This window comes from Sus scrofa, chromosome 12, assembly GCF_000003025.6.
Source record: "Sus scrofa isolate TJ Tabasco breed Duroc chromosome 12, Sscrofa11.1, whole genome shotgun sequence".
In the NCBI taxonomy this organism is placed as follows: Eukaryota; Metazoa; Chordata; class Mammalia; order Artiodactyla; family Suidae; genus Sus; species Sus scrofa.
In genome coordinates, this window is record NC_010454.4 from 47,322,206 (window position 1) to 47,336,486 (window position 14,281).

Genomic DNA, 14,281 nt, shown 5'->3' on the forward strand with positions numbered 1-14,281 from the left:
CATGGGTTTCCAGAGCCTCAGTTCCCATGGGGTGAAGCAGAGGGGCCGGGGGCACTAGGACATGAAGGGTCTGTTACAGGAGAGGGATGGTGAGCTTCGGGATCAAAAACCACAAGATCTTCCAAGGCTATTGGTCACACCAACGTCCTTCGAAAGAACCAAGGCATCCAGGGACTCAGCTCACAAATGCACAGGCTCCTGAGGGATCTGGGAAATTGCCTCCCAATCACTGGGGCTTCTCAAACATCAACGTGCATGGGAATCACCTGGGGAGCTTGTTAAACTACAGGCTCTGATTCAGGAAGTCTGGGCTGGGGTCAAGATGTTTCTTACAAGCTCCTGGTTCTGTGGGCGCTGCTGGTCCCAGGCTGGCATGTGGAGCCTCGAGCCTTGGCACCATCCTCGATGCAAGCCGTGGTGGTAAGTAGCTACAGGTGGGAGCATGGGCGTGTGACAAACTCAGACCCTTCCCAGCGATGGTTAGAAGAGGGTGTGTTCCAAAGACAGGATTTGACCATGAGCAAGTACTCAGCGAATGAAGCCTGGCTCCTGCCTGCTGTGCGAGCTTGTCGGAGACACGCAGCATAGCAATAAAGAAGAGCTGGCCCTTGGGTACCAGCCGGTCTTGGGTGTGACATCCCAGATTCTCCCCTAAGTCCCCGCGTGACCCTGAGCAGGTCCCTTTCCCATCTGGGTCCATTTTCTCATGAGCGAATAGGATCCTGACATCTCACATCTCAGAGGTGGCCGTGAGGGTGGGATGGAATTGCACAGGTGGGGTCTGTAATTCCTGTCTCCGTGCTGGACCAGGAGGAGCCCATCTGTGGGGACAGTTGGGACCAGGGAAGTGTGGACTGAGCAGTTGCTTGATAAACATTTTCTAAAACCACCATCACCACCTTGGAGTCAAGGTCGGGGAGCAAGCGACCTCTTCTAAGCCTAAACTGTCACATGGGGAGAGTAATTCCCACCCCTCGGGGAACAGCTTGACTGAGGGGCCCGAGGGCTGGAAGAACCCATACGCCAGAAAATGACCTCAGACGGTATCATGACAAGGGGGCGGGGCAGGACCCAAAACACGGACCATGAAAACGTAAAGAGCTAAGGACAGCTCCACGTGTGAGCATAACAAGTAGAAACCATTTAGTCTTAACTGGCACTTAACTCACCCCGCAGCCCCCTCAACCCTGCCAGACACAGCAGCGTTTCTGGAGATGAAGAAGCCTCCTCTGAGCGCTGGTGGTAGGAGTGTGTGAGGCCACCTGTCTTAGTAACAAAATTACCCTCGGAGTGAGTGGCTTCAAACAACTTGATTATCCGGAGTTTCTGTGGGTCAGGGATCTGGGTGCGGCTTGTTCTAGCCACGTGACCAGGCTTCAAGGTAGAGACCCACCCTGGGTGCCTCCAAAACCAGGTGAAAATCACCGACCCAATTATGATCACTACACGGTGCTGAGCGGCTGATTCTGCTCCAAACAACTCACGGACCACGGCTGGGCAGCCTTGTTCATCTTTAGTTGAAAGATTCCATAGTGTTGGCCAAGGGTCAGCAGTTCTGAAGATAAGTGTACAGTCAATCCAGACCGTTGAGATGAACTCCTGCCGTGCAATCCACCCCCGTGACCCTTGGCCGACGTCTTTTAGAAATGAATCATTCTTTACTGGGAGGGTAATGGACAAGCCTACTTGGCATCTCTTTAGGGAGTCACTCTGTGTTCTATGTAGGTTTTATAGATTCCATGACAATCTGTTGGGTGTATGTGTCTGGTGGGGTTGCCTCTGCCTACCCGTGCCACATCCCCACCATACCCTAGATCTGTGCAGCAGTCGAAGTCTCCGTGCTTCCTTGGCCCCCGTGCTTAGTCCAATGATGGGCATAACCCATGCCAGGCCAGAGACATTCTCTAGGGTTGATATGGACACTAGATAGGGACACATCTGTTTTCTTTGATGAACTATGAGGATGTGGGTGGCCATCTTTGCAATCCTATTATGAGAACCTGCCTGAATATGAAGCCAAGCAGGGGAGGCAAAGGCAAGATATGGAGCAAGAGAGAAATTTTGATGACATTCTACGATCTTCTGGATCCAGCCATGCCTGAAGCCACAGCCAACCCTGGACTATTGGCCTTATAAGTCAATCACCCCCTTTTGTTCAGAGGCCAGTTTTCACTGGGTTTTCTATTCCTTACCATTGGAAGGGTCCTCACTGCAACAGCCTGGCTATAAGAAAGATACATAAAACATCTAACCCCACATAGTTTGAGATGAAGCCACTTCTGTGCTTGTGGGAAAGTTAATACCCACCTGCTTCTTCTATTCATATCTTGAACACAGACCCCCATTGGGTTCTAGGCTACAAGCAGGCACATTCTTATTTAGCCCAAAGCCCTCTCCCTAGAACCCTGGGCTTTGAGACCCTCAATTCACTCCTCACCCCTTCCCTCTTGCTCCAGACCCCTGTAATTTTGTTGGGGTTTTTTTGAATTCAATCAGCCACCCACTGACGCCATGTTTCTTTGTGAAGCGCACCCTTTGAGAAGGGGAGCGCTACACCATCACCCAGGACAGTCTTTCCCGGGGCTGTGTAGCTACCCCAACCAAAAATGTCACTGCTCAGGGAGTTCCCGTTGTGGCTCAGCAGGTTACAAATCCGACTGGTATCGATGAGGATGTGGGTTGGATACCTGGCCTCACTCAGTGGATTAAGGATCTGGCATTGCTGTGGCTGTGGGATAGCAGCAGCTCTGATTTGACCCCTATCCTGGGGACTTCCATATTCTTTGAGTGTGGCCCTAAAAAGAAAAAAAAATCATTGATCAAAACTCTTATAATAGATTGGGTGATTCCTAGGGGCCAGGAGCTTTATGTAATTACTGCATTTGATTCCCGTAACACTGAGGTAGGTAGGTATTCGCAACCCTGTTTCCAGATGTGGTAACTAAGGCGCAGAGAGGTTTAGCGATTTGTCTCAGGTCACACAGCTAGCACATGGTGGGAAAAAGAAAAGATGCAGCTCTGAGGTCAAAGTGCAGAGTTTTCACCACTATCCCAGCATATCTTGTGGCAGAAAGGTGCCCAAGGCCCCCCCCACCCCCGCCCGTGGAAGACAATGCAAAGCGACTAAGGCACCCTGAGGCGGGGGAGCCCTCAGACTCCCCCATGCACCGCGGCTGAGCCAGAGGGCACAGGAAATGCCACTTCTCTGCCCCACCCTCTGCTGTGTTCACCTGGAACCCGGGGCCCTGGGTGCGGTCTGAGGCTGAGTGTTAGCACATTTCCCATCTCCTCCCCACCGAGCCGCACCCGAGCCCTCGGTCCGTTTTGCTTCATTCAACCTGGCAGCAGAAGACAGGCCTGGTCGTAGCATCGGAAGGGCCCCTGCCAGACCTGGCTGCCAACCTCCTCTCCAGGAGAGGGCAGGGCTCTTCTGAAAGCCCCTCCGTGTATCTTGCCCGGTGAAAGTCTGTAACTGGCCTTTTAAGGAAGGGGGGAGAAGGCGGCTCCGTCAGTCGGGGGGCGGGGCGGGGACGGGGCGGGGGCGGGGTTTCCGGAGACCCAGATCCCCTTTCAAATAAGCATTCTGAGATGTTTTGCGTTGGTTTTCAGCTTCTCCCTGAGAACACCGCCTGTCTTTAACTCCTTGCAAGGCAGGAGCCTCATCTTAAATGTCCCCTCTGTCCTTCTCGGGACACAGGTGTGCTGGACACAGGTGTCCGATGCTCTCCCAGGACCACCCCACCTCTCCGACCTTTCAGGCTGCATCTTTGTGCCTAAGGGCGATTTCCGCCCCCACCACTCAGGCTGGCCTCTAGCCCTCGTGTGGCCCGCTGGAAATGCCAGGGAACGAACACCCTGTAGGACCCTTCAGCCAATGCCTTTGGGAGGTATAAATAACACCAGCCCCCCACCCGCCCGCGGGCGGGACAACCCTGGCAGCGCTGCCCAGTGTGGAAGCTGGCTTCACAGTGTCCCTGGACTGGGTGGCTCCCCTTCCCTGCATCCTCTCTGCTCCTCTCACCTGCTCCTCCCAGACCAAGTACCTGCATTGGAGTCTTTGTCCGCTTCTGGAAGAACCCAAACTGAGGCAGCACATGGCCCTCACTCAATATTTGTGGAAAAGAAGAATATTAATCTAGAATATGTAGAATATTATTTAGAATATGTAATTTAGAACTTGGCTTGAAATGCTGCTGTCTTGGGGGATTATGGAAGGATCATATCAATTCAGAGAAGCAATATTCCTTTTGAGACTTCCCATAAAAACCTCCCAGGAGCGTTCCCTCCCAGGGGAGTTCCCAATGTGGCGCAATGGGATCTGCGGCATCTCTGCAGCACCAGGACAAAGGTTTGTTCCGGGCCAGGAACAGTGGGTTAGAGGATCTGGTGTTGCTGCAGCTGAGGCATTAGGTCACGACTGCGGCTCGGATCTGATCCACCTGGGAATTCCATATGCCGCAGGGTGGCCAAAAAAGAAAAAAAAAAGCTCCCAGGGATAAAGTTTTGGAACTTACTTATCTTGAAAACCACGTAAGGACTAGGGAGTATATTGCATTAAAGCCTCAAGGACGTTTGGGGCATTTTCTTTGGGCCTTGGGCATGCTGTGCGAGGAGGTTTACCCATGAAATCAGTTCAAGGTTTAGAACTGATACAATCTACAACGCTCTTTTTTGTGGGTGGGGGAGGTGAGAGAAATCTAACAGTAATGGGAAGTTAAATAACAAAGAGATGGCAGCTTATTTGAGAAAAAGGACACTTGGAAAAGAACTGCATTCATTCAATGGCTTACTCTGCAGGAACCACGGCTTCCTGGGCAGCGAGGGGCCTTGTGGTGGAAGGAGGGCTGGGTTCAACCCCAGACGTCTGCTCCCTTCAGAGGTAGGTCTGATTTCCTTTTATTTTTATTCTTTTTTTTTTTTAACACATCAGCTTGCAGTAGGATAAATGATAAGCGCATCCGTGTCCCGAGCGGGCTGTCACTCGGGCAGAGTAGTTGCTAAATCCGAGTGGAGGAGCTTCGGGATAAGGTTTCCTTCAAAGCCGAGACTGGAGCGCTCCGCTTTCAGTGGGGCTGCCGGCCACCGCCGCCACCGCCGCCACCGCCACCATCCTGATCCGAGGGGTAGGCTGAGCTCTCCGGGGCCTCCTCAGCCCCCGGGTCTGAGTGGAAGCCCTTCAGGGCCCACATCCGGTAGCGCTTCCTCCGGTTCAGCTTGTACACGCGAATCCGTTCGTTTTCGGCCTCTGGGTCGGCGAGGACTCCATCCCACCGCAGACTTTCGTTGACCTGCTTGGAAAGGGTCTCTTCTATCTCAGCAAGGTGGGGGAGGCTTGGGGTGGAGGGGTAAGGACGGGTGAGCTCTGGCTCCGGGCCGTGACCTTTGCCGGGGCTCAGGACGTCATGGCCGGAGGAAGACAGCTGCTGGCTCTTCGCGCCTCGGCTCTGATGTTTATCTGCTGAGCAGATGGGCCGTGTTAGTGCTCGGGATGCGGGCCCTCCGCCTGCCAGGACGATCCCAAACCCGCGAGGACCTAAGGGGGGACTGGAGGCCCCTCCTTACCTAGGGCTCAGCTGGCCACGCCCACCAGCTTCACTGTGCACCTGCTGCCTGCACGCTTCGGGTTGCCTTTGGGGGGAGGGAGAAACCCTTTACAAGCACGTGCTGGGAGCCGGGGTCTCTGGATAAAGGCTCTCAGCGCTATATTACAGGTGAGGAAACAGACTCCACAAGTCTCAGTCACTTGCCAATGTCTCAGAGTAGGGGGCAGTGCCAGGGTTGGAACGCAGCCCCGACTCCCTGTGTCCGGTTCTCTCCGCGCTGCCCGCTGCTTCACCTCGCCACGTGCTCGCCAAGGTACTTCCCAGTCCTGGGACTCTGACTTAGCCCTGTCTAGACACTTTATGGGGACGAAACGGAGAACAACAGCAAAGCTTCCTAAATCTGACTGCGGAAAGCCTTATGCCAAGCCAGGAAATACTTCTGCTGTGTGGCCTGTACGGATTTAGAAATATATGTATTAATAGCCCTTCTGAATTATATAACATGTGTATAAAATACTACACGTTGTGATTCTTTCATCACTTCATCCTCTTTTGGGGGAGAGAAGAATTTCCCTCCCCCCCCAACAATAAAAGGGGGGGAATAAGAAAAAAAATCTTCTCTTGTCATTCCTACCCCTTCCTTCTTCCCAAAAACTTTTGGTGTCCCCTGCTGACGGTATGAAGTACGTGCTGCTATAATTTTTAGAGTCAGAAGCTAAGCCAAAAAGATAATGAATTCCCTAATTTGGTTTGGCAGACACACATAGGGCTTATTGACCTAAAGTCCAGAATTGTTTCCTTGCCTTGTTCTTATGATTCCACCTGGAGAAGTAATTATACTTGGCCCATTGGACCCTTCCCCTGACTGCAAGGTTGACGTGGGCAAAGCTGCTGCCCCCTCTGCCTGCAGCTTGCCAGGGAGGCCTGCTCTGCACAAAATGAAAACTTGAAATCAAGACCAGGTGTGCTGGAGGTTGGGGTGGCCATGCCAGGCTCAATGAGAGCCACCTCCCTGACAGCCAGAGCTACCGAGGTGAACCACACAAGTCCACAGCATCCACGGAGAGGCGCGTTCTATGTCACTGATGTGCTCTCTCCGTAAACGAGTGCTCAAGGCCTTTGTCCAGACCCCAGGGGTTTTTAGGAGAGGAGCTCGGGGAGCTGCAGGGCTCTGTGGGTTTGTGACAGCTGTTGGTGTGTGTATGTCTGTTAGATGTCCACAGAGAGCCTGGAGCCAGAACCCCGTGCATGTGGTTGTATGTGTGAGTGTGTACCAGTGTCTGTTTGTGGGTGCAGATTGTGATGTGTGTGCCCGCTGGGGTGTCTGTGCTTTAGCTTTATTTGGTGGTTCTATAGATATAGGGGCGTCGTGTTGGGGCTGCTGGGGAGCATCAGAGTGTGTGGCAGCGACTGGCGGGAAGGTGTGTGGTCAAAGGCTGGCCTTGGTGGATGAGGGCAGGGCAAGGACTGTCTGTGCAGGGAGGAACTTTATGTGCAGGTACCGGGTGTCTGCATAGCATCCAGAGACAGGGGGCCCTGACCTGAGAGGGGTAAGGAGGGCCTCCAGGTGGAAGGCAGGAGTCTGCATTTCGGTGTATGAGTGGGAGCGTGCGTCACTAGTGCCTGAGTATCTTAGGATTGGGAAAGTCTCTGTGTGAGGATGGGGGCATCTCTGTAGGAGGGCTTGATGTGGGGAAGGTATGGATGCTCAGGATTTTGAGTTTTGGACTGATGGATTAGGAAGATGACTGTGTTAAGGTAGGAGTCGCGTTATCTGTGGGGATAACGCTGGGTATCTGGGGGGTGTCTCTGTGCGTGGTTGAAGATCTCCATGGATGTTGAGAATTCTTGAGGCAGGATCTGGGGTCTCGGCGGACATGGATGGTCTTTGTGGGTAGCGCTGGGGCATCATTGTACGGGGAGCAGGAGGACCTCTGATTGGGACTGGCGAGTTTCTGTTTCTGGGCTCAAGTGGTCTCCAGGGGGTTGGGGGCCTCTGAAAGGTGGGGTGGGTGTTCTCAGAGAAGAATCTCAGGTGTGGGGGCTGAGGCTCCCGCCCTAGCTGTTCTTCTTACCGTCCCCCTTGCCCGACCCCTTGGTCTTTTTCTTCTTCCTTTTCTTCTTCACCTTCCGTTTACTCAGTTCCGCAGAGCAGCCCGCGATGGGGGGCAGTCTGGACCCCTGCGAGCCCACCGCGCTGCCCTCTCGCTCCTCCTCCTCGTCCTCGCCCTCCTCGCCGCACCCCGATGTCCCAGCCCCTCCGTCGTCCATCCGCTTGCAGGGCTTCCCCCAGTGCCTGGGGCAGCCCAAGGCCGGCGGCCGCTGAGCCGGGTGGCTCTGGGCGCCGAGCGCTGGGTTCCGCCAGGCGTCTCCATGGCGACCGGTACACATTGCGCGCGCAATCCGGAAGCAGCCGCCCCGGAGCCGCGCTGCATGCGCAGATGTACGCATGCGTGTTTCAGCCGGAGCGCTTGGGTTGGTCCGCGGTGCTAAGCAGAAGACTGGACGGAGAGATTCTGAATGTCTGCGGGCGCGTGGCTTCTTCACTCCTGTGCCTTTTAAAATGCTGTGTGTTCTCTCCTAAATGTTTATCTCCGAGTTTCCAATCTCGTATGACCACCTTGGCCTTTCAAGCCCAGTGTATCCAAAACAAATTCATTTCTCCATCGTTTTCCATCTCCGAGAACAAAAGCAGCTGGTCAGAGACCTGGCGGCATTCCTTGGCCTCACTCTCTTTCTCTGTGGCGTCACTTATGCCAGGGCTGACCGCCATGTCTGGGACTTGAACTTCTGGACCGTCTTCCTAAATGGTCTCTGCTTCCAAACCCACCCCACAGATTCCTTATCCACACAGCTGCTAGAATAAACTTCTTATTTTTATTTTTTTATTTTTTGCTTTTCAGGGCCATACCCACGGCATATGGAGGTTCCCAGGCTAGGGGTCTAATCAGAGATACAGCTGCCAGTCTACACCACAGACACAGCAATGCCAGATCCGAGCTGCGTCTGCGACCTATATCACAGCTCAGGGCAACGCGGGATTCTTAACCCACTGAGCAAGGCCAGGGATCAAAGCCACAACCTCATAGTTCCTAGTCGGATTCGTTTCTGCTGCACCAGGAAGGGAACTCCTAGAATAAACTTTTTAAGCTGATGGATAATTTCACTCTCTTGCTTAAAACCCTCCAGTGGGGCCCTGTCAGCAGTCCGTTCAAGACTAAACCTTAGGGAGTTCCTGTTGTGGCTCAGTGGGTTGTGAACCCAACTAGCATCTGTGAGGATATGGGTTTAATCCGTGGCCTTGCTCAGTGAGTTAAGGATCCAGCATTGCTGTGAGCTGTGGTGTAGGTGGCAGACGTGGCTTAGATCTGGCCATTGCTGTGGCTGTGGTGTAGGCCAGCAGCTGCAGCTCCGATTTGACCCCCTAGCCTGGGAACTTCTCCGTGCTGCAGGTGCGGCCCTAAAAAGAAAAAAAAAAAAAAAAAAAAAAAAGAGAGAGACTGAACTTTAGTGTGGCTTATAAGGCCTGGTGTGATCTGTCACCTTTTCTTTCCAGTTTTATCCACCATAGATTGTATTTTCCAAATATGGCTGCAATAACATCCTCGTCCCACAGGCTCTTCTAGAATCTTGCCACTCCCTCAAGAGACAAAGGCTGATTCCTCTCCCTTTCAATCTGGGTGACTTGGTGGACTCACTACTATGAGTCTGTGGTGAAAGTGACAGCGTGTGACTTCTTAAACCAGGTGTAAAAGGTAACGCACATCCACCTTGTTGGCGAAGACTTGCTCCTGGAGGCCGGAGCCTCCTGGAAGGATGGCTGAGGACCCTGAGGCCGCCACGTTGTGAGGGCAAAGCTCTTTCCATGTCTTAAATATAAACCTTTGGTCAGATGTATTTTGTGAAGATTTTTTCTCCATGTCTGCAGCTTGTCAATTCATTTTCTTAGTGGTCTCTTTTGATAAGCAGAAATTTTATATTCTGGTGAAGCCACTTTAGAATTTTTTTCTTTTTGTGTACTGGCCAGGGAATCTTTCCCTACTCTGAGATCACAAAGACGGGTCTTCTGTTTCCTTCAAGAAGCTTTATGGCTCTGGGGCTAAAGGTTAGATTCACAATCTATCTCAAATCAATTTTGTGAATAAAGTCAGATAGGGATCGAGATTCATTTTTTCCCCCAAATGGGTTTCCAGTTGTTCTAGCAATTTTCATTGAAAAGACATTCCTGGAGTTCCCGCTGTGGTGCAGCAGAAACAAATCCAACTAAGAACCATGCGGTTGCAGGTTCGATCCCTGGCCTCGCTCAGTGGGTTAAGGATCTGGCGTTGTGGTGAGCTGTGGTGTAGATGGTGGACGTGGCTTGGATCTGGCATAGGCGGGCGGCTACAGCTCCAATTCCACCTCTAGACTGGGAACCTCCATGTGCCGCGGGTGTGGCCCTAAAAAGACAGAAAGATGAAAGGACATTCCTTTTCCCATTCACTTGACTTGGTACTTCGGTGGAAAATCAATTAACTATATATGTCTGACTATTCACGAGGCCCTATCCTGTTCCATTGATTTGTTCGTCTCTCCTTACAGCAATGCTACACCATCCTGATAATTGTAGCGTTATATTAAGTCTTGATATTAAATAGTGTTAAGTCTTCCAACTTTGTTCTTTTTGAAAATCGACCTGACTCTTCTAGGGCCTTTGCTTTTCGATATTCATTTTCAGATCATCTTCCTTATTTCCTTAAAATAGCTGGCAGGGATTTTGATGGGACTGGCATCAACTCTATGCAAGTGGGCACTCTTAGTCCTCAGTGATGACAGGCGTACCGGTCCCTACACAGGCCTGGGAGGTGGATACACTGCTCTGTAAAGGACGTTTCTGTTTTTCAGTTTTTCTTAGTCTCTTGTCTGCTGTCAAGCTCCCGAAAAGTTTCCAGCACAGCTCTGCACACAGCGAGTGCTTGGAGGCTGCCCTTTACCTGCCTGCTTCTGTCCCTGGGAGCCAAGTGAAATGTAAATGACAGAGGTCCTTTGTGCAAGTGACCCCCTGCTGGTGGAGCTGTGCCAGGCTTGCTTTCCGGATGCCTTACCCTGCTGACCCTCACGCTCGCAGACAGGTGCCTGCAAAGAGACCAGCTGCCCTCCTTTCCAGGAAAAGGCTGGCCTTTCTTCCCTCTCAGCCGGTCCTCTTCGCCCGGATGCTTATCTGGCAGGAGGCAGCTTGACTGCCTCTCTTCCTGATTTTCGTGAAGGGTACATCGAGGTTATGTTGAACCACTCGGTCAGCTTCGAGAGAGAAAATGCACATCCAGCAAAGGAATACATGTTTTTTTTTAGGAATTATTATCATAAAAATCTCTGGCAAGTAGAAGGAGACAGAGCAAGTATATCCCTGTCTGATAGATGCAGAAACAGAGATACAAAGTGATGGTTCACCTCTCAATGCTTATTAGCCTCCACGTGGGGCCCGGAATCCATATTCCCCTTGCAGGAAAGCAGCTGACGTTACAAGGATGTACATTGACCAGTGGAAGAGATGGCAGTATTTTCTTTCTTTCTTTCTTCTTCTTCTTTTTCTTCTTCTTCTTTTTTTTTTTTTTTTTTAATAGCTGTACCTGCAGCATGCAGAAGTTCCCAGGCTAGGGTCTGAATCAGAGCTGCAGCTTCAGGCCTATGCCACAGCTACAGCAACACCGGATCTGAGCTGCATCTGCAACCTGTGCCACAGCTTGCAGCAATGCCAGATCTTTAACCCACTGAGTGAGGCCAGGGATCAAACTCATATCCTCACAGAGACTCTGTCTGGTTCTTAACCCATTGAGCTGCAACGGGAACTCCAGTAGTGTTTTCTTTTTATGTTACAGCTTCCTTGTTTATACTTTCTCTTTGTGGTTTTAGCGGCTGTTACAGTTATGAGCAGGTGGGAGCTGAGGTTTCTTCCTCCGTTGGCATTAGCAGCACTGGTGTGGGCCTGCTTGGGTAGAGTGTGTAGCTCTGTCCCTTCCTGCTGCCTGTTCAGCTCAGCTGGCTGGGCTGCTGGTTCCAGCTCTCTGCTCTTTGCTGCCCACTCTTTCCATGCTGTCAGTTCCTTCCACGAGGAGGCAGGCAGTGTCCACTCTTCAGCAGCACTAGCCTTAGACCTGGGCAGGTGGGCGTCCTGTCCTGAGCCTTGTGCTTCCCAGGACCTCGATTTGACTCTCCCCCAGCTTATCCCAGGTGGTCTCGTGGAATCAAGGTGTCCTGCCCACCCAGCACCTCCCACTTCTCCCAGCACTTCTAGCACACAGTCTAGAAGTGTGCAATTCCTCGCCCAAATGGCCCCCACCTGCTGGTAGGGTGAATGTGGGCCTCGTTCCTGAATCCATGCTTCTGAGTGGCCTTAGGCCAAGGCCAGCATAGGTGGAAACTCAGCAGGCAGGTCGAGGTGTCCAGACCTGTACATTCGAGGCCCTTCTCAGTGCAGGATGGAGCTGGGAGTCGGAAGACGAGGGGCAGGCCATGGGCTGGGTGCAGAGGCCCAAAGCGCAAGAAATTCTAAATTGAAACCTGACCTTCCACGCTGGTACGGGCATCTATTTGTCAAGGTGGGAAGGTAGTATGTATTTTATTTAACACTGTGTCAATTTGTTTTATAACTTTTTTTTGTGTGTGTGTGTGGTCTTTTTAGGGTTGCACCCACAGCATATGGAGGTTCCCAGGCTAGGGGTCTAATCGGAGCTGTAGCTGCCGGCCTACACCACAGCCACTGCAACGCAGGATCCGAGCCACATCTGCAACCTACACCACAGCTCACGGCAATGCCGAATCCTTAGCCCACCGAGCGAGGCCAGGGATCAAACCTGCGTCCTTGCGGATGCTAGTCAGATTTGTTCACTGAGCCATGACGGGAACTCCTGTTTTATAACTTTTAATATTTAGCTATATGGTACATGGGCCTCCATTTCTACTCTCGCCTTGGGCTTTGCACCTGTGAAGAGCAGGCTTGCTCTTTATTTTTCCTGCTTTTGTGAGCCACTATCTCCTTCTGGATTTTCACACCATACCTCATGGTACCCCCCCCAAAAAAAAAGGAAAAGAAAAATCTTACAACCTATTAAACAAATCGCATTATATCCTTTTGGCTGACTACTTGGGAGTGTCTAAAATAGAATGAGGCAGCCTGACCTGGGCTGACTCGGGACAGAGGCCAAGAGCATGTCGATGGAGAAGCAGCAGAACCGTGTAAATGGGGTGCTGACACCGGCTCCCCTGTTCTCCTCCCCTCCAGCCGCACCTGCCGCCTTGCTGTTTCTCCTGGTACCCAGACATCTCAGCCCAGGCCTTTGACTTGCTTCTCCCGCCCCACCCAACACACCTGCTCCAGAAGTCCTGCTCTCATCCCACAGGATACCAGAAGAGGCCACCCCCAAATATGCGTTTTTGTAAGGGTCGGGGTGTTCTTCGGTTGTGAATGGTCTGTTTCTCATGTCTGAGCCATCGCTACCTGTCTCTTTATATGGCAAATTGCAGGAAGCTGGGAGCGACACAGGCAATTCTGTTTGCACAGGCCTCCCCCACAGCATCTATAGTTAAGGGCTGTGCAAACGAGGATGCTGAAGCCTCTGGAACTTTAGTTTCCTTCTGAATGTTCACTGCTTGTGTCTACAGCTTGGCCCCCAGGCTATTTCCGGAACTCAAAGATTTACATTTCTTCCTTTATTTAGTTGTTTTTGATTTATGCCGCCGTCTCTATAGGAAGCCTTGTGCCTCTTGAGGCCCCCCCCCACCTAGGCAAGGGAAGATCTTTTTGTGCCACTAGATCCAGGCCTTGTCAACTGCCAGCTGAACAATTGCCCCGTGTTTGGCTTTGCAGGCTGCTATTTAACTCCAAGTCCCGGAGGCCTGTTGGTTCAGAGGTAGCAAGGGAGCCCGAAAGCTCTGAACACCAGGAACATTTCTAGAAAGTATTAAAGAAAAACAAAGCTGGAGTTCCTGTCGTGGCTCAGTGGTTAACGAATCCGACTAGCATCCGCAAGGACGCAGGTTTGATCCCTGGCCTCGCTCGGTGGGCTAAGGATTCGGCGTTGCCGTGAGCTGTGGTGTAGGTTGCAGACATGGCTCGGATCCCGCGTTGCTGTGGCTCTGACGTAGGCCTGTGGCTGCAGCTCCGATTCGACCCCTAGCCTGGGAACCTCCATATGCCATTGGTGCAGCCCTAAAAAGAAAGAAAAGACAAAAAAAAAAAAAAAAAAAAAAAAGGAAGGTAGAAATCAATGAGGTCATCCTGCTGAGGTTGTGCGGGACTCAGAAATGAGCAGTGTTTGGGCCCATGTTCTGCGCATGCCCAAAAAGAAGTAGGCGGCAGGGGTCAGCTTGGCGTCTGTAGGAAGAGAGCAGACAGAGACCCTCCCTCATGTGGTACCCTGACTGTGGATGTCCCATCCTCTCAGAAAGGGTCGGCCTTAGAGCGCATCGGAATCCTTGGGGAACCATATCAAGATGTGATTCCAGGCCCACCTCCAGATTCAGTTCTAGGGCCTGTGAATCTGCTTATGTAACAAGGTTCTGACACACAAGGCCTCGAGGCCACATTTAAGAAACTGGTTTAAAGCATAAACCGGTCATCTCTCAAACAGAGAGAACCAACTTTATATCAAGCCTGTTTAGACACTCCAACTTTCCTAATCCTTTATGTATTATTATTATTTTGCTTTTTAGGGCTGCACCTGTGGCATACAGAGGTTTGCAGGCTAGGGGTCGAATAA

General features: G+C 51.8%; 2 protein-coding genes across 4 annotated transcripts in view; one reads left to right on the top strand and one right to left on the bottom strand.

Moving 5' to 3' along the window:
* RPH3AL (rabphilin 3A like (without C2 domains)) overlaps positions 300-14,281 on the top strand; it is a 175,400-nt gene continuing 161,418 nt past the window's right edge. The window contains exons 1-2 of one of the 3 annotated variants that reach the window (XM_021067542.1): positions 300-420; positions 4,798-4,879. The gene's annotated coding sequence lies outside the window, so the exon portion shown is untranslated. Of the gene's footprint in view, positions 421-4,359; positions 4,880-14,281 lie in introns of those variants that run through there. The other 2 variants (XM_021067538.1, XM_021067539.1) reach the window with 2 other exon arrangements.
* Positions 4,881-7,934, bottom strand: C12H17orf97 (chromosome 12 C17orf97 homolog). The gene is made up of 2 exons (XM_013980200.2): positions 7,619-7,934; positions 4,881-5,455 (listed from the first exon to the last, which is right to left on the bottom strand). Exons 1-2 carry the CDS (start codon positions 7,932-7,934, stop codon positions 5,064-5,066), a joined length of 708 nt encoding a protein of 235 aa, XP_013835654.1. The 3' UTR covers positions 4,881-5,063.